Source organism: Carcharhinus amblyrhynchos, chromosome 3, assembly GCF_965287045.1.
Source record: "Carcharhinus amblyrhynchos chromosome 3, sCarAmb.v2.hapA, whole genome shotgun sequence".
NCBI lineage: Eukaryota > Metazoa > Chordata > Chondrichthyes > Carcharhiniformes > Carcharhinidae > Carcharhinus > Carcharhinus amblyrhynchos.
The window spans coordinates 131,461,925-131,484,878 of NC_137326.1; the positions used below are offsets into that span (position 1 = coordinate 131,461,925).

Consider the following 22,954-nt stretch of genomic DNA (forward strand, 5'->3'; position numbering starts at 1 on the left):
TGGCATAGCGGTTAGCTGGGTTTGATTCCCAGCTTGGGTCACTGTCTGTGCAGAGTCTGCACATTCTCCGCGTGTCTGCGTGGGTTTACTCCGGGTTCCTCCCACAGTCCAAAAATGTGCGGGTTGAGTTGATTGGACATGCTAACTTAACACTTTGTGTCCCAGGATCTGATAGGTTAGAGGGATTAGCAGGGTAACTAAGCAGGGATAGGGTCTGGGTGGGAATGTTGTCAGTGCAGACGCGATGAGCCGAATAGCCTCATTCTGCATTGTAGTGTTTCTATGTTTCTATGACCTGGGTTCAATTGCCAGCTTGGGTCACTGTCTGTGCAGAGTCTGCATGTTCTCCGCGTGTCTGCGTGGGTTTCCTCCAAGTGCTCCGGTTTCCTCCCACAGTCTAAAAGGCGCACTGGTTAGGCCATGCTAAATTCTCCCTCAGTGTACCTGAATAGGTGCCGGAGTGACGTGACTAGAGGATTTTTAGAGCAACTTTACTGCAGTGTTAATATAAGCTTATTTGTGGCACTAATAAATAAATTATGTATGGTTACTGAGCTCTGTGGTAAACCCTGTGCATAGCCCAGTAAGCAATGAAGCACAGGGTTTGAACTGCACACCTTTCTGTTCTGTAAAGCTGAGTAGCTGATCTTGAACCGCAAGAGTAATTTGGAAAGAAATTCTAAATGATGTTGGTCCTCAACTTACTCTTTGGAAGTGGCACTTGAAATGAAAATTATCGGTAAATTAAGCATGGAAAGTTTTCTCAAATGTCTCTGTAAAAGAAAAATGACTGGGTTCACATTGCAAAACCTCCTTGTGTCACAGAAATTAGCTTGCACCAAATATACAGGATTAGGAAAGAAGAACCACAATAGCGTAGCTCCTATAATGCATTAAATGCCCCAGAGTTCATTGAACCACTACAGTGCAGAAGGAGGCCATTCTGCCCATCGAGCTGCTCTCACCTAGTTCCTATCCCCATAACCTCATGTATTTACCATGCTAATCCCCCTGACACCAAGGGTCAATTTAGCATGGCCAGTGCACCTAACCCGCACATCTTTGGACTGTGGGAGGAGACCGGAGGAGTGCAGGCACAGGGAGGACATTCAAATTTCACACAGACAGTGACCCAAGCCAGAATTGAACCTGGGTCCCTGCTATGAAGCTGCAGTGCTAATCACTTTGCCACTGTTCTTCATAGGAACATTGTAAGGGCCCTACGAGTACCAAGACAATGACTAAATGTTTGTTGAAAAGGTGGAGAGGGAGGGTTAGTGGAGGGGGGAAGAGAGTTAGGGAGAACATTTCAGAGCATACATCCTATATGGCAGAAGGTATTCGTGCTGTAAAACTTTATGGTGTGATTCTATGGCCTCACTCCCCCCGAGACCAGAACATCCCACCCGAGGAGAATTGACCTTCCCATTGTCCGCCATTTATCCACTCCGATTCCCGTAGCAGGCAGGGTGGCAGAATTCCGGTGTTTGTCTCCATGGATAGAATTTCCCATGCAACTTGCCTTGGTGGAGGTGGCTTCCCATTGGTTGGCAGCGGGGTCTTCTGGTCCTACCACTGCCAATGGGTTTTCCCCTTGAATGTACCACTCACTATCATGCAACCTGTTGGGGGAGAATGGACTTTGGCACGAGCTGAAGATCTTACAAGTGTGAACAGCCAGAAAGTTCCAGCCACCAGTGATAAAAGGAAGTGAAAAAGACAGACTTGGAGGAAAGCAGTTGAGGGATGTGAGCACAAAGATGAGAATTTTCAAATCAAGGCATTAAATAAATCCTGGTTCTCACGAGCTGATCACATCCTTGACCAGATGATTCCCCGTTTGACTGGAACTGCTTGGATTCTGGGAAGTTGTCCAGTTTACTCAAGGTTATAGGTTGCGAGTTAGTATTCTGTTTGGATTGAGTCCACGGCTCTGGGACAAGCACAAAAAGATTGTTTTCCATCAGATGGATTGTTGAACAAATTTGCCGGCTTCATCAATCACCTTCTGCCTCTGGTAATGAGTTGCGGATGGACAGTCCCTCAAGAGTAGCAGGTGTTAACAGTTTCGAGTGCGCAGATAGTTGCTGCAATTAGTAGTGAGGATCTTATACGAACAGCAGGGTAGAAAACTGCAAACATTGTGCTGTGATTCACTGGGAAAGATTACGACCTAAACCTATACCTCAGTGATCATAGAATCATAAAGCATACACAGCGCAGAAAAAGGCCGTTTGGCCCATCACAACTGTGCTGGCTAGAAAAGGGGCCACCGAACTTCATCCCACTTTCCAGCGGGTTAGAGCACTGGAGATGCAGATCCAAACACCTTTTGATTTGATTTGATTTATTATTGTCACATGTATTAGTGTACAGTGAAAAGTATTTTTTTTTTGCGCGCGCTGCACAGACAATGCATACTGTTCCTAGAGAAGGAAAGGAGAATGTGCAGAATGTGGTGTAACAGCCATAGCTAGGGTGTGGAGAAAGATTAGCTTAATTTGACGTAAGCCCATTCACGTCCAGGGTGCGTGGGGTCCTTAATTATGCTGGCTGCTTTGCCAAGGCAGCGGGAAGTGTAGACAGAATCAATGGACGGGAAGCTGGTTTGCGTGATGGATTGGGCTACATTCACCAACTTTTTGTAGTTTCTTGCGGTCTTGGGCAAAGCAGGAGCCATACCAAGCTGTGATACAACCAGAAAGAATGCTTTCTATGGTGCATCTATAAAAGTTGCTGAGAGTCTTAGCTGACATGCCAAATTTCCCTAGTCTTCTGAGAAAATAGAGGCATTAGTGGGCTTTCTTAACAAAGTGTCGTTATTGTGTGTGTTGGGGGGGGTGGTGGGGTGCGGTGGCTTCATCACTTTGACATAGACAGGGGCATGCCCTCCATTATGCTTACGGAACTAACCTTGGGTGGTCACCTTCAACAGGGCTGGAAGGTTCCTCCCTTTGTTGTATTGCAGGAAACGCAGAAGCCGATTTGCAAACAGCAAGCTTCCACTCAGAGCAAAGTGTGAGCCGCCTCTTGTCTAATGATGTTGATCGAGGAGTAATTACAGACCAGATCACCAGCCCGTCTTCATAATAGTGCCATAAGGTGTTTTCCATTCACTGTTGGAGGGCAGGCAAGACCTTGGTTTAATACCTTACCTGACCTCCAACAGTGTACCTCTCCCTCAGTGCTGCTCAGGACTGGCCGTTTGGGTTAAACCCCAAGTTTCCGGAATGGGATTTGAACCCACAACTTCCTGAATGCTAAGCAATTAGCAGACCCACTCATAACCATTATGAGTGACAACCCCTGGTCTGAGTAGTGGGGACAGTAAAAAGTGGATGGGGGCCATGCTCACTGCCATTTTATTCCCCTCCGGCTTTCTCCCCTCCTCCCTGACAGATAACGTCTGGTGAAACAAGGTTCCAGACACGCTGAACTGTCTTTTGATATCTAGCTCGAACGACTATTTTGAACCTGAAGTGCAAATGAAGCTGACAACTTGCCCTTCTGACTGAGCTGACTGCCCTCACACTTAGCAACACAGAAACTGCTAGACAAAATAAATATCCATTGGGTTTGTCTTACCTACCTAAGGATATCATCCTGAGTAAACATAGCAACCAACCTCTATTAATCAACCTACAGCACACCCTTGCTGTAGGAAAGATGTTATTAAACTGGAGAGAGTGCAGAAGAGATTTACAAGGATGTTGCCAGGACTCAGGACACTGAGTTATAGGAAGAGATTGGACAGGCTAGGACTAGACTACACTCTTTGGAGTGTAGGATACTGAGGGGTGATTTTATAGGGGTGTATAAGATGATGAGAGGCATGGATAGGGTGAATGCACTGAGCCTTTTTCCCAGGGTTGGGGAATCGAGGACTAGCGGGCATAGGTTTAAATTAAGAGGGGAAAGAACTGAGGGGAACCTGAGGAGTAACTTTATTATGCAAGAGAGTGGTACATATGTGGAATGAGCTGCTGGAGGAAGTGGCTGAGGCAGGAACACTGACAGCATTTAAAAGACATTTTGACAGATACATGGATTGGAAAGGTTTGGAGGGACATGGGCTAAATGCAGGACAATGGGATTAGATTAGATGAGCTTTTTGGTCAGCATGGGCCAGTTTGGGCCGAAGGGCCAGTGTCCGTGCTGTAGATTGTATGATTCTATGATCTATGGCCTGGTCAGGAAAACTTGATTGGAGGAGAGCTTTGGGAATTATTGGTCACCTATTGTCTCCCAAACAATCTAGACTCACGAGTCAAATAACTTGATACTTTTTGATGCTCAGTTTCTAGAAATGCTCTGATAAATGGCTGTCAACAAAATGATGGGCCAAGTGGCCTCCATAAGACTGTGTGAGAAGTAGCCAGATAGTAAACAGGAGCAGGAACACTTGTGGATATTTTTATCTCTTCCTCGCACACTGACTAATGCTCAGTGGAATGTTCTTACAGAAACCAGGCTGTGAACTATTGACTCAGCACAAATGGAGACCCCATCTGATCTCCAATGCTGACTTTAAAACGAGGCAGCGTACCAACTCAGTCATCGGGTAACTCAATCATCCAACATCAAGCTGCTTAGAAAAGCTTTAGGCTGCTGCAAACATGCCCCTCTCATTGTCCTTTCTTTGATATGGGGGGATCTGCGCATTGCTGGCTAGGCCAACATTTATTGTCCTTCCCCAGGTGTCCTTGAGTCGGTGGTGGCGAGCCTCCTTCTCAACGCACTGCGGCCTGAAGGTGGCTCCCAAAGCGCCGTTAGGTGGGGAACTCCACAATGCAAGGCTGATGATGGTTGCATGTCCAGGTTAGGCTGATGTGACGTGGAGGAAAACGCAGAGGTGGTCGTGTTCCATGAACATAGCACTTCGACCGAGACAATTACCTGCCTGCAGAGTTTACAATCGAGTGAAGAACCTCCATTGATCCAGATTCTGAAAATGTGATAATTCTAGGCAGTTGAGAGTGAGAAAATAAGCTTAAATCCAAGCAACAGACTCTAATAGTTTATTAATATTATCTGAAGACGAATATAAAATCAGCCACTCCTAGCCATCCATTTTTTTTAAATTAAAGATGCTGTGAACTCAATAAAACAAAGGAACAAGCTACCTTCAAGCCCTAAGGGATATTGGGGAAATTGGAATTAAAATATGAGATTAGCCATGATCTTTATCATTTGGCAGAACGGGCTCAAGCGGCTGTACGTTCTACTGCTGCCCCTATTTTGAATGTTTTTCTGTATGTTCTTAATCTTAAAACTGGAGCTCATTTAACGCTGATCACAGACAGAGTAGATTTTCCAATATCAACGTTGGACAAGGAAAGGATTGTGTCATCTAAAAGTGGGGGGGGAGTTGTTTGGTTGCAGTGAGCACAGTGACAAACAGATAGGAGACTATTCATTTTGATTTTCTTTCTTAATTTTATTTGGCATGTTAAAAGAAGCCACAGATGCTCCAATGTGCAATTTGCCCAGCCAGTTCCTCTGCCAAAGCTGTGTGTGTTGCTATTTTACAACCGGGAAATTATTGCGCGCACGAGGAATGTGTCTTAGGGTTAGGTTTTCTCGGGATCGGGCAGAGAGAGGACATGTCCTCTTTTCTTCGTGCTCTGCCACTTGTCATTTGGCCCACGTCCACCCTTGTTGCCCCTTGTGATGCCGTGCTCTTATATGGTGCCCTGCTGTCTTCTTGTCCGCCTGGAGTTTTTCTGTCTTTACTCATGTTTAATTTCTCTTTGTGTGGAGGGGTGGGCAGGGGGTGTATTTGTGTGGTGGGGGAGAAAAGGTAAAGAGGGGTTCTTTCGTTCATGGGGTTTGTGGGGAGGGGAAGGAGATACTTGAGGAGGTAAAGAGGGAGCCTGAGGGAGAGGGGCCTGTGCACTGCATTGGGTAGAATCCCAAAATATTCTGTAAATGCCCTAGAGCGATAATGGTTAGTAAGTGAGATATCCAGGCCCCTTGGGGGACCAAGAAGGGATTGGCCTTTGCTATTTAGGTTCAGTACAGGTTCTTGGGGCTAAAGGGAGCAAGCGATATAAGGGCAAGGGGGAGAAATCAGGATATATGACCATAATGATCCATGGTCATAACGAATGTTGGAGCAGGCTCGAAGAGCCACTTGGCCCCCTCCTGCTTCTTGTTTCTATGTTTCTATACTTTGATGTAATTAAGCTTCAGGCATTTGAAGTCATACTCTGGGCTAGTGGCAGAAAAACATTGAACGCTCTGAAATTCCTTCATTGGCCATCTTAATAGATGCATTAATCTATTTGGGAATAAGATGATGGCATTTGAATTAATTAGCAGTTTATCTGTGCCTCAACTCTGTTTTTCCTTCATATTCCTTGACTATCTTACCTAAAATGTCTTTATCAATTTCAATCTTAATGACTCCGATTTTTCCAGCATTCTTCTCGGGAAAATCCCAAGTATCTCTAAGCTGTACATAAAAAAACAGGGTGGCGAATTCCAGAAACACATCCTGCCCACCATTTTGAGAATCATTTCGACTTGGTGAAAATTCATAAATATAGAAAAATGTCATGAATAAATCCAATTGGAAATTCAGGAGAAATGTCTTTATCCAAAAGAGAAGTGAGAATCTGGAACTCGCGATCACAGGTAGTGTTTGAGTGAATAGAACAGATTTATTTGAGAGGAGGCTCGATAGACACATGAGGGAGAAATGAATAGAAGGTCATAACGAAAGGGTGAGAGGAAGGTGTGTGGAAGGAAACTGATGATGGACAGAAATGGCAGGATATACCAGTTGGACCGAATGGCCTGATTCTGTGCCATAGGTTCAATGTAAACAGTGTTAGCTCATAGTCTCAGGAAATGAGAATAAAGTAAGGGTTGCCTTTGTTGCAGGACAGGGATTAATCTCTCAGCCCTCATAGTATCCCCCATGATGGAGAAGAATGTTGAAGCTTTATTGCCACATGAGCAAAGGCCGCCTTGGGCGGGGAGGGTATATGTGTGTGTGTGCATTTGTGTGTATGCGTGTGTGTCTGTCCGTGTGTGTGTGTCCGTTTGTGCATGTGTGTGTGTGTGTGTGTGTATGCATGTATGCCTGTCCGTGTGTGCGTGCATGTGTGTGTGTGTGTGTGTGCATGTTCGTGTGCATGTGTACGCATGTGTGTCTGTCCGTGTATGCATGTGTGTGTGTGTGTGTGTATGTGTGTGTATGTAGTGTGGGGGAGGCGACAGATCCAATATCCATGAAGCAACGTTGTAACGTGATTCAGATCTTGTTATGAGATGATGGGAGAAAGGTTCTGGGGGTGGTGGTGCGGTGGGGGGAGTGGGCGGTGGAGGGGGATGGGTTAGAATTAGTGTCACATTTGTCACCACAAACAGTGATATTTAATCATAATCTTCATTCAAGCTTTGGAGAAATGCAACACAGGGCCAAGTCAGACAGCAGAGAACAAGCACATAAGATGAAACAATAGAAGATTAAATTTCAACTCCAGCCCACATCTAGTTGTTTTCCCGTGGTGAGCACTAGCTGAGTCTCTGCTGTGGCGGAGGGAGGCAGCAGGACAAGAGAGTGGGCAACTCTTCCATCTATTCCCTCTTACCAATCACCTTCAGAGTTGGACAAAGGAAGGAAAAGTTTAACCTAGCTCACTGAAAAGAATTCCATGTGGGGTCAGATGGAGGCTTCTTACTCTTTACTACATTCAACAAAGAACAAAAACAGCCCGGGAAACAGGCCCTTCGGCCCAACGAGCCTGCGCCGCCATTTTAACATTACCAGTCCCCCCTCTACCCATGACCCTTATCTATGCTTAAGGGTTAAGACAGACTTGCATGAGTGTATTTCCTGCCGCCTCCAAACTTGCTTTGCAGCCAATGAGGTATTTTTTAACATTATTGTCACCCTTGTGGTGTGGGAACCGTGGCAGCCATTTTGACACACAGCAAACTCCCAGAAACGGCAAGGTGATCAGGGTAAAGTAATCTTTTTCTTAAATGTCGCTGACTGGGGAGTAAACATTGGCCCATTTTTCCCTTGACTTCTGTGAAATGGCGCCATGAAATCTTTCACTTTCACCTGAGGGGAGCAGTTTAGCATCTCATCTGAAAGATGACATCTCCGACAAAGTAGCACTCCGTTGCCACCGCAGTCGAGAGCGTGATTGGAAGGGACTATAAAAGCTGGGTTGCAGCCAATCCTGCCTGTTGTCTGTTGGGTGGATGTGGTCAGAACTGCACCTGAAATTCAACTTTTGCCATGTTCCATTTGTGGTTTGAAGTTGTTTCATTATCTGCTGAATTTTGCTGATTTGTATCATTCAAATTATACTTCGAATCGTTCTTTGTGCCTCAGTTTGTGTGTGTTTGTCTTTAACTGGCATGGGCTGTTTCTATTGGTCTTTTTTATAACTGGGGAGTGTTATCAAACAGAGAGACCTAGGGGTACAAGTACATAGTTGAAAGTGGCGTCACAGGTAGACAAGGTAGTGAAGAAGGTGTTTGACAAACTTGCCTTCATCGGTCAGAGCACTGAGTACAAGAATTATGTTACAACTGTACAAGGCATTGGTAAGGCCACATTTGGAGTGTTGCATACAGTTCTGTTCACCCTACTGTAGGAAGGATGTTGTTGAAATGGAAAGGGTGCAAAAAAGATTTACAAGGATGTTACCAGAACTGGAAGGTTTAAATGATGAGAATTGGATAGGTTGAGACTTTTTTTCCCTTGAGTGTCGGAGGATGAGCGGTTCCTCAAATCATGAGGTGCATAGACAAGGTGAATAGCCACGGTCTTTTCCCCAGGGTAGGGGAGTCCAAAACTAGAGGGCATAGGTTTCAGGTGAGAGGGGAAAGAGGGGCAACCTCAGGATGGTGCATATATAGAATGAGTTGCCAGAGGCGGTGATAGAGGCAGGTACAATTACAATATTTAGAAGACATTTGGACAAGTACATGGATAGTGAAGGTTTGGAGAGTATGGGCCAAATGCAGGCAAATGACACGAGTTCGGTTTAGGAAACATGGAACATAGAAACTTGGTCAGTACAGATGGGTTGGGCCGAAGGGCCTGTTTCCGTACTGTATATCTGTATGACTCTATCTCCCAGTGATTAAATAGAGACAGAAAATGCTGGAAAAACTCAAGAGTTGAGGAAGAGTCACACAGACTCAAAACATTAACTCTGTTTCTCTCTCCGCAGAGACAGCCAGACCTGCTGAGTGTTTCCAGCACTCTCTGTTTTCATTGCAGATTTGCAGCATCCAAAGCATTTTGCTTTTCTTATCCCAGTGATTAAATCTATTTTCTGTCAACTGTGGCAGACTTATAGATTGAGATTTAACAGGAGCAGGAAAAAAAAAGGCTTCTTTTGCAGTTGAGGCCCTGTTGAGAGAGAGAGGCCTGAGACCCTGAATTGATTTACCCACGCCACTGATATTTCTTTTTCATGCTTATGCAGCAGAGGATGTAGGAGGCAATGGGCCTGATAACAGCTGGTGGGCCCATGGGCTGGAATTCTCCGATCTTGTGCGCCCAGCCGCCGCCGCCAATGAGGACGGAGAATTTGCGGCTCAGCCGAATCTCCATTCACTGCAGCGGGACTGGAAAATCCCAGCGGTGGGCCATGTCTGAGAATCCCGGCCATGGTTTCTCATCATCGGCCTAAATAAGGTTGCCAACTCTGTAAGGACATACTCCTGAAGGTGTGGTCATGTCCTGTCCTTCCTCCAACACCCAGCCCTCATGCTTCTGTGATGACACAGCAGTAAAGTCGCTGGACTGGTATTCCAGAGGCCCAGGATAATAGAGACATGTGTTCAAATCCCACCACGACAGCTGATGGAATTTAAATGCAATTACTTAATTGACCTGGAGTTGAAAATGTGCCTATTTGGATTATAGCCTATCTAGGTGGGCATGAAACTACCGCCAATTGTTATAAAGGCCTATTTGGTTCATTAATGTCCTTTGGGGAAGGAAATCTGCCATCCTCGTCCAACCTGGCAGTGTGCTTGATTCTTAGCAATCCTCTATAATGGCTGAGAAAGCAATTATGAATGGGGTATTATTTCTTTTATTCATTCGTAAGATATGTGCATCGCTGGCTGGCCAGCATCTATTGCCCATCCCTAGTTGCCCTTGAGAAGGTGGTGGTGAGCTGCCTTCTTGAATCACTGCAGTCCACATGCTGTGGGTTGACCCACAATGCCATTAAGGAGGGAATCCCAGGATTTTGACCCAGCGAATATGAAGGAACGGCCAATAGATTTCCAAGTCAGGATGGTGAGTGACTTCGAGGGGAACTTGTAGACAATGGTGTTCCCATTTATCTGCTGCCCTTGTCCTTCTAGATGGAAGTGGCCACGAGTTTGGAAGGTGCTGTCTAAGGATCTTTAGTGAATTGTTGCAGTGCATCTTGTAGATAGTACACACCGCTGTTAGTGAGTGTCGGTGGTGGAGGGATTGAATGTTTGCAGATGTAGTGCCAATCAAGCGGGTTGCTTTGTCCTGGATGGTGTCAAGCTTCTTGAATGTTGTTGGACCTGCATCCATCCACAAGTGGTGAGTATTCCATCACACTCCTGACTTGTGCCTTGTAGATGGTGGACAGGCTCTGAGGAGTCAGAAGTTGAGTTACTCGCTGCAGTATTCCTAGCCTCTGACCAGATGGGTTTTTCCAACAATTGACAATAGTTTCATGGTCATTGGTAGATTCTAAATTCAAGATTTTTTTTATTGAATTCACATTCCACCACCTGCTGTGGCGAGATTCGAACCTGGGTCCCCAGAACGTTAGCTGAAGTTTTGGGTTAATAGTGCGGTGATTATACTCCCAGACCATCACCTCCTCAATACTGGCCTTACCAATGATGTCTATGCCACACAAAAGAATGGAAAACAAAATGGCCAATCTGTATCACCATCCTCTTAACACCTCCTCCCTCTCAGCCCTGGCCTATTGGAAAGCAAGTTGACACTTCATTGGCAGGTAGTTTGAGATGAGAGTGGGGGTGTGACATATAAGATGTTGAATGGGATGGATAGGATAGAGGTGGAGAAGCTCTTCCCGCTCAGAAAGGACAGTAGGACTAGAGGGAATAGCCTCAAGATAAAGGGGGGGCGGTTTAGAACGGAGTTGAGGAGGAACTTCTTCACTCAAAGGGTGGTGAATCTCTGGAATTCTCTGCCTGTTGAAGTGGTGGAGGCTGCCTCGCTCAATATTTTTAAGACGCGGGTTGATAGGTTTTTGATAGGCAAGGGGATTAAGGGTTATGGGGAGAGGGCGGGAATGTGGAACTGAGCCACGACAGATCAGCCATGATCTTATTGAATGGTGGGGCAGGCTCTAGGGGCTAGATGGCCTACTCCTGCTCCTATTTCTTATGTTCTTATGTGTGGGGAAAATGGTGTGGGTACCAGGTGTCCCCTTATCTGGAGAAATATTGAGTGGACTAATCGTTCTAACCTTCCCCCTCTATGTTGAGATGTTCAGTGGACATGGACAATTTGGGTCGAAGGGTGTGTTTCCATGCTGTAAACTCTATAATTTTCTGACTCTGTCTTAGCCCCAGAGAGCAGCTCTGCCTCTCTCTTGGAAATAGCAAATGCAGATCAAAGCTCAGCAATAAACCCAGAATTAAAAAAAAGAACAGTGCTTATTGCAGCAATTGAAAGATCCAGAATGATTTTATATCTGTTCTAATTGCTGCAATAATCTTGCAACATTACTTTACCGATCCCCAGATAAGTACCACCTTGTAATGATTTCAATCTATTACTCGCCACATGAGAGCGTTGATGTTGTTCATCAGTCAGGGTGTTTTTATCTCAATCCGTTTCTGGGGTGTGATTGGAGTCTGGTTGTGTACGATGTTTGCTAATGTTTCGTGCCTGTGATGCCCTCTCCCAGGGCAATAATGAGCCGTGCAGAGAGGTCTGAGGGTCCAATCAGCTGGGCGAGGGAGGGAGGACAAATCAGCCAGTGTTAGTCCCATTCCTGATTGCCTTCCAGTGGACCCACTTGCTGGAATTTTACCGCCTCGCGCGCCCCAAAATAGGGGCAGGCGAGGCTGGCAGAATGGCCTCAGGTGGAATCTTTCTAGCCTCAGGCAGGCAAGTTGGTAAAATTCCAGCAACTGCGCTTGGTGGCGGTGCGTGCATGCATTTGTGTGTGTGTGCGTGTGTGTGTGTATACTTGGTATACTTGCCCAATGCCGCCCCCCCCCCCCCCCCCAACCCCGCATTGCCTTTCTCACCGCAACGTGCCCCCCCCCCCACCCCTTGGTCAAATTGTTCAATGAATGTCACTGACTAGTTTTGCAAGCGTTAGACAAGCAACTTGCAGCAAAGCAACCCATTGGCTGCCAAGTGCCCATAAAACCCCTCAGTGGCATTGGGTAACACGTAGAGGTGGAATGGAGGGGAGGGGGGGGGCGTGAGTGGCACTGAGGGAATTCAACAGCAGCAGTAACGAGGCAGCACAGTGGCACAGTGGGTTAGCATTGCTGCCTCAGAGCGCCAAGGACACAGGTTCAATTCCTGGCTTGGGTCACTGTCTGTGTGGAGTCTGCACATTTTGCCCATGTCTGTGTGGGCTTCCTCTGGGTGCTCTGGTTTCCTCCCGCAGTCATCCCAAAGACGTGCTGGTTAGGTAGATTGGCCATGCTAAATTCTCCTTCGGTGTACCTAAACAGATGCTGGAGTGCGGCGACCAGGGTATTTTTCACAGTAATTTCACTGCAGTGTTAATGTAAACCTACTTGGAACATTAATAGATAAACTTTAACAAAATGAAGGCAAGATATTATAGAGAGGCCGGGGAAGAATTGTATCTTGTTGCGATATGAACATGCACAATTATTCTCACTCCCTCAGTGGGCAACCTCAACTGTTAAGAGTTGTTTTATTCTTACATGGCATGTGGGCATTGCTAGCAAGGGCACCTGGCATTTGTTGCCTATCTCTAATTATCTTTAGATCTGAGTGGCTTAATACTGCTTTTAAATTCATTTTTTTATTCATTCAGGAGACATAGGAATCGCTGGCTGGCCAGCATTTATTGCCCGTCCCTAGTTGCCCTTGAACTGAGTGTGTTTGCTAGGCTATTTTAGAGGATAGTTGAGAGTCAACCACATTGCTGTGGCTCTGGAGTCACATGTAGGCCAGACCAGGTAAGGACGGCAGATTTCCTTCCCTAGAGGGCATTAGTGAACCTGGTGGGTTTTCCCAACAACCGATATTGGTTTCATGGTCATCAGTAGATTCCTAATTCCAGACTTTTTTCATTGAATTCAAATTCCAACGCCTGCCGTGGTGGGATTTGAACCCAGGTCCTCAGAATGTTAGCTGAGTTTTTGGATGAATAGACTAATGATAATACCACCTGGCCATTTCAGAGAACATTTGAGAGTCAACCAGGCCAAGGATGGGTGGCAGATTTCCTTCCCTAAAGGGCATTAATGCATGATAGTAATTCTCGTGATCACCATTACTGAAATGAGCTTTCCACTCCAAGTGTATTCATTGAACTTGTGTGTGCGCCCAGAGCATTAGCTCTTGGTTATCGTGCAGTAACAGCACCAGTTGGCTGAGGTTATTGGATTAACTCAAGGGGAAAGGAGGAAGGATTCACAGTGTAGATTCCTGGCAGGCTACGTTGCTCAGTAGGTGCATTGTGAATGACATATGGACGGATCTAATCTCTTGTGTGGCTTCCACTGATGGCATCACTTAGAGAGCCAGAGGGCGTGGTGCTGGGGAAGGGAGGATTGGGGTAAATGAGGCATTTGAAAAATACGCAGGCTGGCTAAAATCAAATTGCCTTACTGAATATTTAATGCTGCGGTAATGGAATCGCATTTTACCTTGGCAGAACTTGCTCAGACTGCACTGTGATTACTCTGCTCCCCATTTAACATGGATCTCGACCGTGGAATAGAGAAAGGTCACCATAAAGACAGCTCTTGTTAAATATCTGACTCGGCTGTGATATACTGAGGAAATAATTTTATACCCGTCACAGAGCTGTGATGGGCATTGGCACCTCAATTGGTTTCGAGGAATGGGGGTGATGTGGGCTGTGGCTGAGACTGGGGAAATGGGAGAAGGGAACGGACCATCCACAGACACCCCCCTTCTTCTCTCTCTCTCCTGCTTGTTCCTGACACCAAAAACAGCACTAAGCCTATCCCTCGGAGACCGCGGGATTAGGCTTGACTCTCGTGCGTTTGCTTGTGCGCGCAGGAGTGTGTTTTGTGTGAGTGCACATGTGTTTATAAGCGTGTACGTGTGTGTGAGCATGCCTGTGCACATGCCTGTATGTATAAGCAATGAACTATGTGGCTATGTGTGCATGCGTAAGTGCATGAGCATATGCACGTATTTGCATGTGCAATTGCATGTGTGCAAACGTGCATGAGTGTGCCCAAGTGGCTGTACCTGTGTGAGTGTGTCTGCAGGAGCATGCCTGTGTCTGCCCATGAGTGTGCCATGTCAGTGCGTGCTCGTGAGAGTATTTTCATGTGCGTGTGCCTACATGGATGTGCCTATGTGAGTGCCCATGTGAATGTGCCCATGAATATGTGCTCACGAGAGTGTTTCTGTGTGTGTGTGCTCCTTGTGTGTGCCCGTGAAAGACCTCCCATGTGAATGTGCTCATGCATGTGTGCCTCTGCCGGTGTGCCCCTAGAGTGTGCCCATGCGAGTATGCCTCTGCCAGTGTGCCCATGTGAGTGTGTCCATGCGAGTTTGCCCCCGCGAGTGTGCCCCTGCGAGTGTGCCCCTGCGAGTATGCCCCTGCAAGTATGCCCCTGCGAGTGTGTCCATGCGAGTTTGCCCCTGCGAGTGTGCCTCTGCCAGTGTGCCCATGTGAGTGTGTCCATGCGAGTTTGCCCCTGCGAGTGTGCCCCTGCGAGTATGCCCCTGCGAGTGTGCCCCTGCGAGTGTGCCCATGTGAATGTGCCCATGTGAGTGTGCCCCTGCGAGTGTGCCCATGTGAGTGTGCCCATGTGAGTGTGCCCCTGCAAGTATGCCTGTGTGTGCCCCTGCGAGTGTGCCCCTGCGAGTGTGCCCCTGCGAGTGTGCCCATGTGAGTGTGCCTATGTGAGTGTGCCCCTGCAAGTATGCCTGTGTGAGTGTGCCCCTGCGAGTGTGCCCCTGCGAGTATGCCCCTGCGAGTGTGTCCATGCGAGTTTGCCCCTGCGAGTGTGCCCCTGCGAGTGTGCCCATGCGAGTGTGCCCCTGCGAGTATGCCCCTGCGAGTGTGTCCATGCGAGTTTGCCCCTGCGAGTGTGCCCCTGCGAGTGTGCCCATGTGAGTGTGCCCCTGCAAGTAAGCCTGTGTGAGTGTGCCTGTGTGAGTTTGCCCCTGCGAGTGTACCCATGTGAGTGTGCCCCTGTGAGTATGCCCCTGCGAGTGTGTCCATGCGAGTGTGCCCATGTGAGTGTGCCCGTGCGAGTTTGCCCCTGCGAGTGTGCCCATGTGAGTGTGCCCATGTGAGTGTGCCCCTGCAAGTATGCCTGTGTGAGTGTGACCATGCGAGTGTGCCCCTGCGAGTGTGCCCTATGAGTGTGCCTCTGTGTGTGTGCCCATGTGAGTGTGCCCCTGCGAGTGTGCCCTATGAGTGTGCCTCTGTGTGTGTGTGTGTGTGCCCCTGCGAGTGTGCCCGTGCGAGATTCTGCAGGTGCTTTGATTGTCGCTGGAGCTGGTGAGAAGCTAACCGAGATTAATCCACTAACTGCATGTTGGGTAAAGACGCAAAAAAAAAAATTCAGCACATGGTTTGACTTCACACAGCGGAATTAGTCGCATCTGACGGGCGTTTTCTGTGCTTGTGGCAAAGCAGTGAATGTCTGACAGGCTCGACCTTTCATGAGACAGCCCACACTATTGGCTTTCCGCCCAGAATATTGCTGCAACACTCTCCTTGATTGGTCGTCTCCCTGTCATGCATTGCTTCAGAAGGGGAGAATTGGCCCTTTTTTTTAAATAATGTACAATGGCTGGCTGCATTATGCTGCACTGTAAGTATTTTTTTTTAAGCGCAGGTAGATTGTTGCATTCGCATGTTACTTCCAGCTTGACGCAGGAAGGTTTATTTTATAATTTCCTGTTCATTTTGCTTTTTTTTTTCTTTATTTTTTTTGATATATGGGATGGGAGTTAAATACTGGTTGGTAAAATGTTGATGTATCTGTTTCTCCTACAGGTTGGTACTAAGAAGTGCCTTTCCTGGAGTCTCTGCCTGCTTGGAACAGCTTCTAGAGCAGTCTCTGCTTTTTTGCCTTGCTTGCTGCCAGCTAGACTGTGTCAACTGCACATCCAACCCCCTTCAGCTTTAGTACAATCACCCGTTTCCCCCTCCTCCTTTTCCCCTTTGCCCCCACCCCCCCCAACCCCCCCCCGCCCCTCACCCCCTTTCATTCCCACCTAGATCTGAAAGAGAGAGAGAGAGAGAGAAAGAGAGAGAGAGGGAGAGAGGGAGAGAGAGAAAGAGAGAGAAGGAACAAACAAACTTTTTTCGCAGTATATCAGCTTGGCATTGCTGTCTTGCTATTTCACTGTAACGAACAAAAGAATTTTTAATGCAAAAAGCTTACCTGAAACGATCGAAGGGATTAAAACTCAAAACAGAAAAGTTGATCTCTATAAATTGCTGCAAACAGCAGGACAAAACTCGATCGATATTGATTAAACAACATTGAGACCATTTGCCAGATCAACTGGCTGGATGTTGCCTTTGGAATAACTGCCCTGGAAACAAGTGGGATCCTCATTACCAGCAAAGGGCCCCATTTCAAAACAAGCTTCACATTGGCACCACGGAATGGGTGACTGAGAATACCAAGCGTGTCCCAGAGTCTCACATCTCACGGCAATAGCACCGTTGCTTCTTCAACCAGAATAAATAAGAAGGACGCCCCCCCCTTTTTCTCCCCCCTCTGTTGGAAAATCTTCTGTTTTTTTTGAAACAATAGGAACCCTCGCCAATCTAATGCCAGGGGTTTTCTCCCGAAGGAAACTTCCCCGCGGTGACCTTTCTGTCGATAAAGCCTCCAGCCCACTCGCAGCGAGAAAAGACAAAGGGTACCTTCGCCCACCTCCCTCCTCCCCCCTCCCAAAAACGTCGAGTTTTTATCTCACTGGCCTTCATCGGCACGGCAGTCGACACGTGTGTCTCTGCGCTGGTCCGGACTCTCTCACCCGCCTGTTAACTCACAAACATGGCCGTTAGCGTGGCACAGATACGGGACACAAAATGGCTGACATTGGAAGTGTGCAGAGAATTTCAAAGAGGGACTTGCTCACGACCAGACACAGAATGTAAATTTGCACACCCTTCCAAAAGTTGCCAAGTTGAGAATGGACGCGTAATCGCCTGCTTTGATTCACTAAAAGTAAGTACAGAAATGACCTCCAACGCGCGTGTGTTTTACTGTTGATTGATGAACTCAGATAGCGTGTATGCGTGCGCGATGTTTTTACACTCCATGCACAAGGGGATGGTGGACTGCGGCAGTTTTCCGGCTGTGCTAAACCGTTAAAGGGAGAGAAAAGAAATATAGCTTTGTAATGAAGTGTTGATTCTGTTACTCATGAGTCACTGTTTATGTTATGTTTTTACGGAGTAAGGTTTTCACACTGATGTCATGCAATGATTGCAGGGAACGGGGAAAGCAGCTTATAAGTTAACCAGACCTCAATGATGCCGACTTTAGCCTGCGCGTTATAATCGAAGGGTGTCATGCCCTTCATTCCTTCCTTTTTTTTTTAAAATGCCGATGGTGTTTTGCTTGGGTGAATAATCTTCCAGCCAAAGGAGACTTTTACAGTAACGTTGAAACCTCCATGTCTAATTTCCAAGGAGCAGCGTTGAGAGGTTTGTGTGTGTGTGTGTGTGTGTGTGTGCGTCTGGTACCAGCCAGAGCTGTCTACGGAGAAGAATGGTGGCAGTCAATGTGTCTCAGTGCTGAGGGCCATGAATATAGCCTGTGTAACTCGCTGTCTATTTTTAGCTCCACTAGTATAACGGACCAAATATTTTGCGAGGGGATCCCACACCAGAGCGGCAGTTTCACTCACCACCACCGCCACCCCCCCCCATGCCGATGTACCCCCCCCACATGCCTCTTCCCCACCCCCCCGCCCTCCCAACATCCCCTCCCATTTCAGCTGTTCAGCCTTACACTGGCTGCGGTCCAGTCTGCTAACCTGGCCAAGAGGCAGAAACAAAACGCACTTTTCAGATACTGCGGGAGTCAGGAGAATTCGACCCAGGCCCGTAACCAAGCAAGGTGCTAAGATGGAACAAGGCTCAACTATTTCTGAGGCCTACTCGAGGCCTCTGCTCACATGATCCTGGCAGGAACCTCCTCACTGTTCGCTGTTCTTCATTTGCTAACAATCCCCGAGGCACAAAAGCATTACTGTTGTTTACACAGCAAGCTATTGTGATGGAGACAAAATCGGCCTCTCCTCTCTCCCCAGATCAAAGCAGTTCCAGTGTCAACCTTATTTGTCCTCAGCAACGTGTAAAAGTGTGAGTGCACATCCGAGCAACAAGTCCTGTTAACGCGCCACACGTCCTATGCTGGCCTTAATTATTTAGAATGAGATTTTTAAAAGCTGCCCGAATCCAATAGCCAATGTGATGTGGTTGTAACTAAAGTGGTTAAAAATGACTTTGGGAAGAACATCTTCAACACCCTTGAGTTGTGAGAATGTGTGGTTCACTAGCCCAGGAGAGTGTACTTGCAAAGTCAATGGAAGAATATTAAAGAGAGTTTAGATACTTCCAAGCTAAGATGGAGTAACATGAAGCCATCCATATAAATCCTTTCTTAGTGACCAAAAAGCTCAGAGTTTGTGAGATCTTCCTTTGGTTACATCCCATCTTTGAAAATGAGGAGCCACCTCTCAGGCTGAGATGCCAATTATGAGACAGACACATTCCTAGAGGTTTTATTATGCTACAGCCTTCTCTCAAGAACACCCACCTTCCCCAACATTCCAGACACACACACACGCACACACACACGCACATTGTCCTATCATTGGTCCTCCAATACTTGATGAGCTGAAGGGCCTTTTCTGCCCTGCATGACTCTATGACTCATTGACTGTGACTCTATCAGATGTCTACTTCCAATAATTTATAACCAATACTTGAGAATTCCCAGCAGTTTCTGAGAGGTTAATCTTTAACTCTTTAGCTCCAGGACATTCCGGAAGGGTAGAGCAAGCCCCAAGTGTCATAACAGCAGCAAAGAAGAGATAAGCCGGATGATTAGGTTCTTAAAAAGGCGTGTGAACTGTCCGAGAGAGCCTGGGGGCAGTAAGAGCTGCAAGTGGCTGAGGCAAACCAGGTAGCCGTGCAGCGAGACTCAATCTCAACTCACTGATGGCAGGATACTGGGAGCTGAAGGAAAGCAAAGAATGAATGTTCCCTGTAAAACTCTAGCTGGATTGATAAAATAGAGACAACATATGCCACCTCCTGGAGCCTCTTATAACGCATAACACACTAGGAGACACGTGGTCAGAGCTAGAACAGCATTCAAGAGCTTCGAATGTTGTGTCTGTAAATCCACTGCCACATATTTGCACTTATTGAACCTCAGACAGTCTTTGGTATTTGCAATGAGTCACTCTCTGTAGGGAAGGGATTAAGTGCACAGATAGATCTGTCACTCCATTTCCAAGTCTTCCCCTTGTGTGGATCATTTGGGAGGAATTATGAGAGAGAAGTGTTGAGGAAATCCAGTTTCTTTTTCCATGCTTCCCAAACATTTTCTTTGCACAGCCAACCATTCAAAAGCAAATCTCTTTTTAAATTACTCACAACAATAGTTCAAGGATGACTGCTCTTTTTTTTTGGTTCCCTTCCTTTAACTTAGTCCCTTTGTTTGTTTTGTACACTTTTTTTCAGAGTCATAGGATCCCTACAGTGCAGAAGGAGGGCCGTTTGGCCCATTGAGCCTGCACTGACAACCATCCCACCCTTGTCCTATCCCCTCAATCCTAAATATTTACCCTGCTAGCCCTAAGGGGCCAATCCCCCTAACCTGCACATCTTTGGAGTGTGTGAGGAAACCAGAGCACAAGGAGGAAACCCATGCAGACACAGGGAGAACGTGCAAACTCCACAGTCATCGAGGCAAGAATTGAACCCAGGTCCTGGCGCTGTGAGGCAGCAGTGCAAACCACTGTGCCAGCATGCCGCCTGTATCTTTCCCATCTAACCAATACCCAATACAGAGCCAAGGGCCAGGTGGGAGATGAGGAGAATATTTTCTTGTGCGGCGAGTTATTGTGGTCTAGAGTGCATCGTCTGATAGATGCAGATTCGTCATTCATGTCCCACAAGGAATAGGATAAACACTTTGGAAAATATAAAATTGCAGGGCTAATGGGGAAAGTATATTTTTTCCTTGCTTTGTGAATGATGTGATGATGCTGTGTCTTTAAGAAATGTATTTGTGTCAAAGATTTTTGTCTAAGATGGCACCAGAGCGAGGTGACTTCTTGCAAGCTGTGCCCAGCTTACCTTCTAATTCTATCTTTTATTCTCATTCTATGCTTCTAAAACTTCATTCTAACTCTTTTAAACTTTCTAACACTACTTTTTGCACTTCCTCCTTATCTTCTCTCTGAACACAAGAAACAATACTTTTCACTGTACACTATTACATATAACAGTAATAGATCAGATCAAATCAAAATCATGTATTTTTTGCTGATTTTTTTTAGCAGACACTACTATGTATCAGTGCCATTTTGTCTGCGCCTGACAACCCTGTTGTTACTGCCTGTTTTACTCTGGACTGATGCAGGGTTACTATTTTGGTGTTTTCCCTGGGTTTTTTCAGAATGGGACTTGATTAAGATTTGACAGGAAAGTCATGTGACTGGGCAAGGGGCCAGTCTCACAGCGAGAAACCCTGTTCAGTTGCTGCAGAGATGTTGTACAGAGAAATAGCTCTTTCTGTCATTGAAGATTGGAAACTGGAATCTGTCAGAAAGTAAGTCTCTTTCTCTGCTGTTTGAGGATATATTTTTCTCTGGAAACTGCTATACAGAAGTCAGAAGGCAGATGTCTTTTTGCAACTGTCCAGTGGAGTTAAAAGGTGGGAATTCTGGCATTCACATGTTTTTGGTGCTCATTGGTTCTGAAGAAGGATGTATATCTATGGGGCTATTGCTTAAATTGGAACTATAGAGATGGATAGCTGTTAAGAATTCTACTTTGTCCTGTTTAAATATTTTAATTGATAAAAATAATGCTAATTCTTTTAGTTTTCTTATAACTGAGTTCTTAAATAAAGTTTGTATTAATAAAAACTATCTAGTGGGTCAAGTGCATCACACCTGGAGTGAAACACCTTATGCTCGCACTAATGCCAAAATCAAAAATAGTTAGGGCCCAGGCTAAGTTTATAATATACCTCCGAGTGTCTGATCTGATCCTAAAAAATAAACAAGAATTAATATGACATAATGGTTGCCAGGCCCTCCTATCCCCTTAAAGATCCATTGATTTTCATGGCAAATAGTACAAATATCTCCCAATTCCTATGGCTTTTAGCTTTGACAAAGGGTCATCGAGACTTGAAACATCAGCTCTTTTCTCTCCTCATGGATGCTGCCAGACCTGCTGAGATTTTCCAGCACTTTCTCTTTTGCTTTTAGATCCCAGCATCCACAGTAATTTTTTCTGGATTAATAGTCTAGCCATAACACCACTGGGCCATCGCCTCTTGCAGTGGAACGAATTTCCATAGCTGACTGACTGAGTAAAATGCGCACGCTCGACACTCAACAGCACCCCCTGCCCGATCAAAAATTAACCCTACTTGTGCTGCCTTTTGCTCATAGCGAAGGCCCGTGAGACTGCAATAAGCTGCCAGAGATTCTGATCTCAACCACCCTCTGACTGATGAACTAAGTGCATCTTGACAGGCTTACTGGTTGTGCTTTGAAGGAGAGCAGTTGCTATGGTTAGAAGATCCGTATTTTTGTTTCTAAGTGTGACTCAGAATATGCCATCACGTCAGAAAAACATAATTTCCCAATTTTCTGACGACCACCATGGCTCAAATGTTCCATGACTGTCCTCCACCACCTGCTGCGCACCTTTGATTCAATGATGCCCCTAGGCTGACAGTGGCACTTGCGATATATTAGAGTATGTTTTTAGTACAATACACCAGTTCCTTCCACAGTTACATTTCACAAATTTAACTTAAGGTCACCTTGAGCTTCCAACGGTCAGAAAAGCTTTTATTGTTGTGATTATTGGATGGTACGATGGCACAGTGGTTGGCACTGCTGCCTCACAGCGCCAGGGACCCAGCTTCAGTTCCTGGCTTGGGTCACTGCACGTTCTCCCCGTGTCTGGGTGGGTTTCCTCCGAGTGTTCCAGTTTCCTCCCACAGCCCAAAGGCCATGTTGGTTAGGTGCATTGGCCAGGCTAAATTCTTCCTCAGCATACCCGAGCAGGCGCCAGTGTGTGGCAACATAGAGGAATTTCACAGTGGCATCATTGCAATGTTAATGTAAGCCTACTTGTGACACTAATAAATCATCAAAACTCCCTCAGGTTTATTTTATCTGCTGCCACAGTTAAATATGTAGGGTGGGATTTTCCGGGCCTACTTGCTGGCTGGTTGGGCGAGCCACACAAGGTGCTGTAGACACCGGCGGGACTGGAAGATCCAGCTGACGGCCAGTGACAAACCACCTCAGCTGCTGGGCTGGGGAGGTGGGGAGCGGTAGAAAATGCCTCCTGTAGTTTCCTTCAACAAAATTGAGGAACATCCTGCCAAGTGCCTCAGGGACCCCTGAAAGTAATTTTGCAACATTCTGAGGCGAGAGTTTGTTGAGTTGGAAACGGTGATTCCTTACACTGAGTGCTTGTCTTTAATCCGTTGGCCTCCTGCGTGTTTTCTTTAACGTTCCATT

The 22,954-nt window shown here is 46.4% G+C and overlaps 1 protein-coding gene across 11 annotated transcripts in view; it reads left to right on the forward strand.

The window, feature by feature from the left end:
• LOC145341133 (muscleblind-like protein 1) overlaps positions 1-22,954 on the forward strand; it is a 233,676-nt gene that overhangs the window by 61,003 nt on the left and 149,719 nt on the right. For 9 of the 11 annotated variants that reach the window (XM_080186007.1, XM_080186008.1, XM_080186010.1 and 6 more), the window contains exon 1: positions 16,398-17,391. The exons of the other annotated variants lie outside the window; for them this stretch is intronic. In XM_080186007.1, coding sequence (XP_080042133.1) covers positions 17,218-17,391 — 174 coding nt within the window. In that variant the 5' untranslated portion in view covers positions 16,398-17,217. Of the gene's footprint in view, positions 1-16,397; positions 17,392-22,954 lie in introns of those variants that run through there. 11 annotated transcript variants of the gene reach the window in all.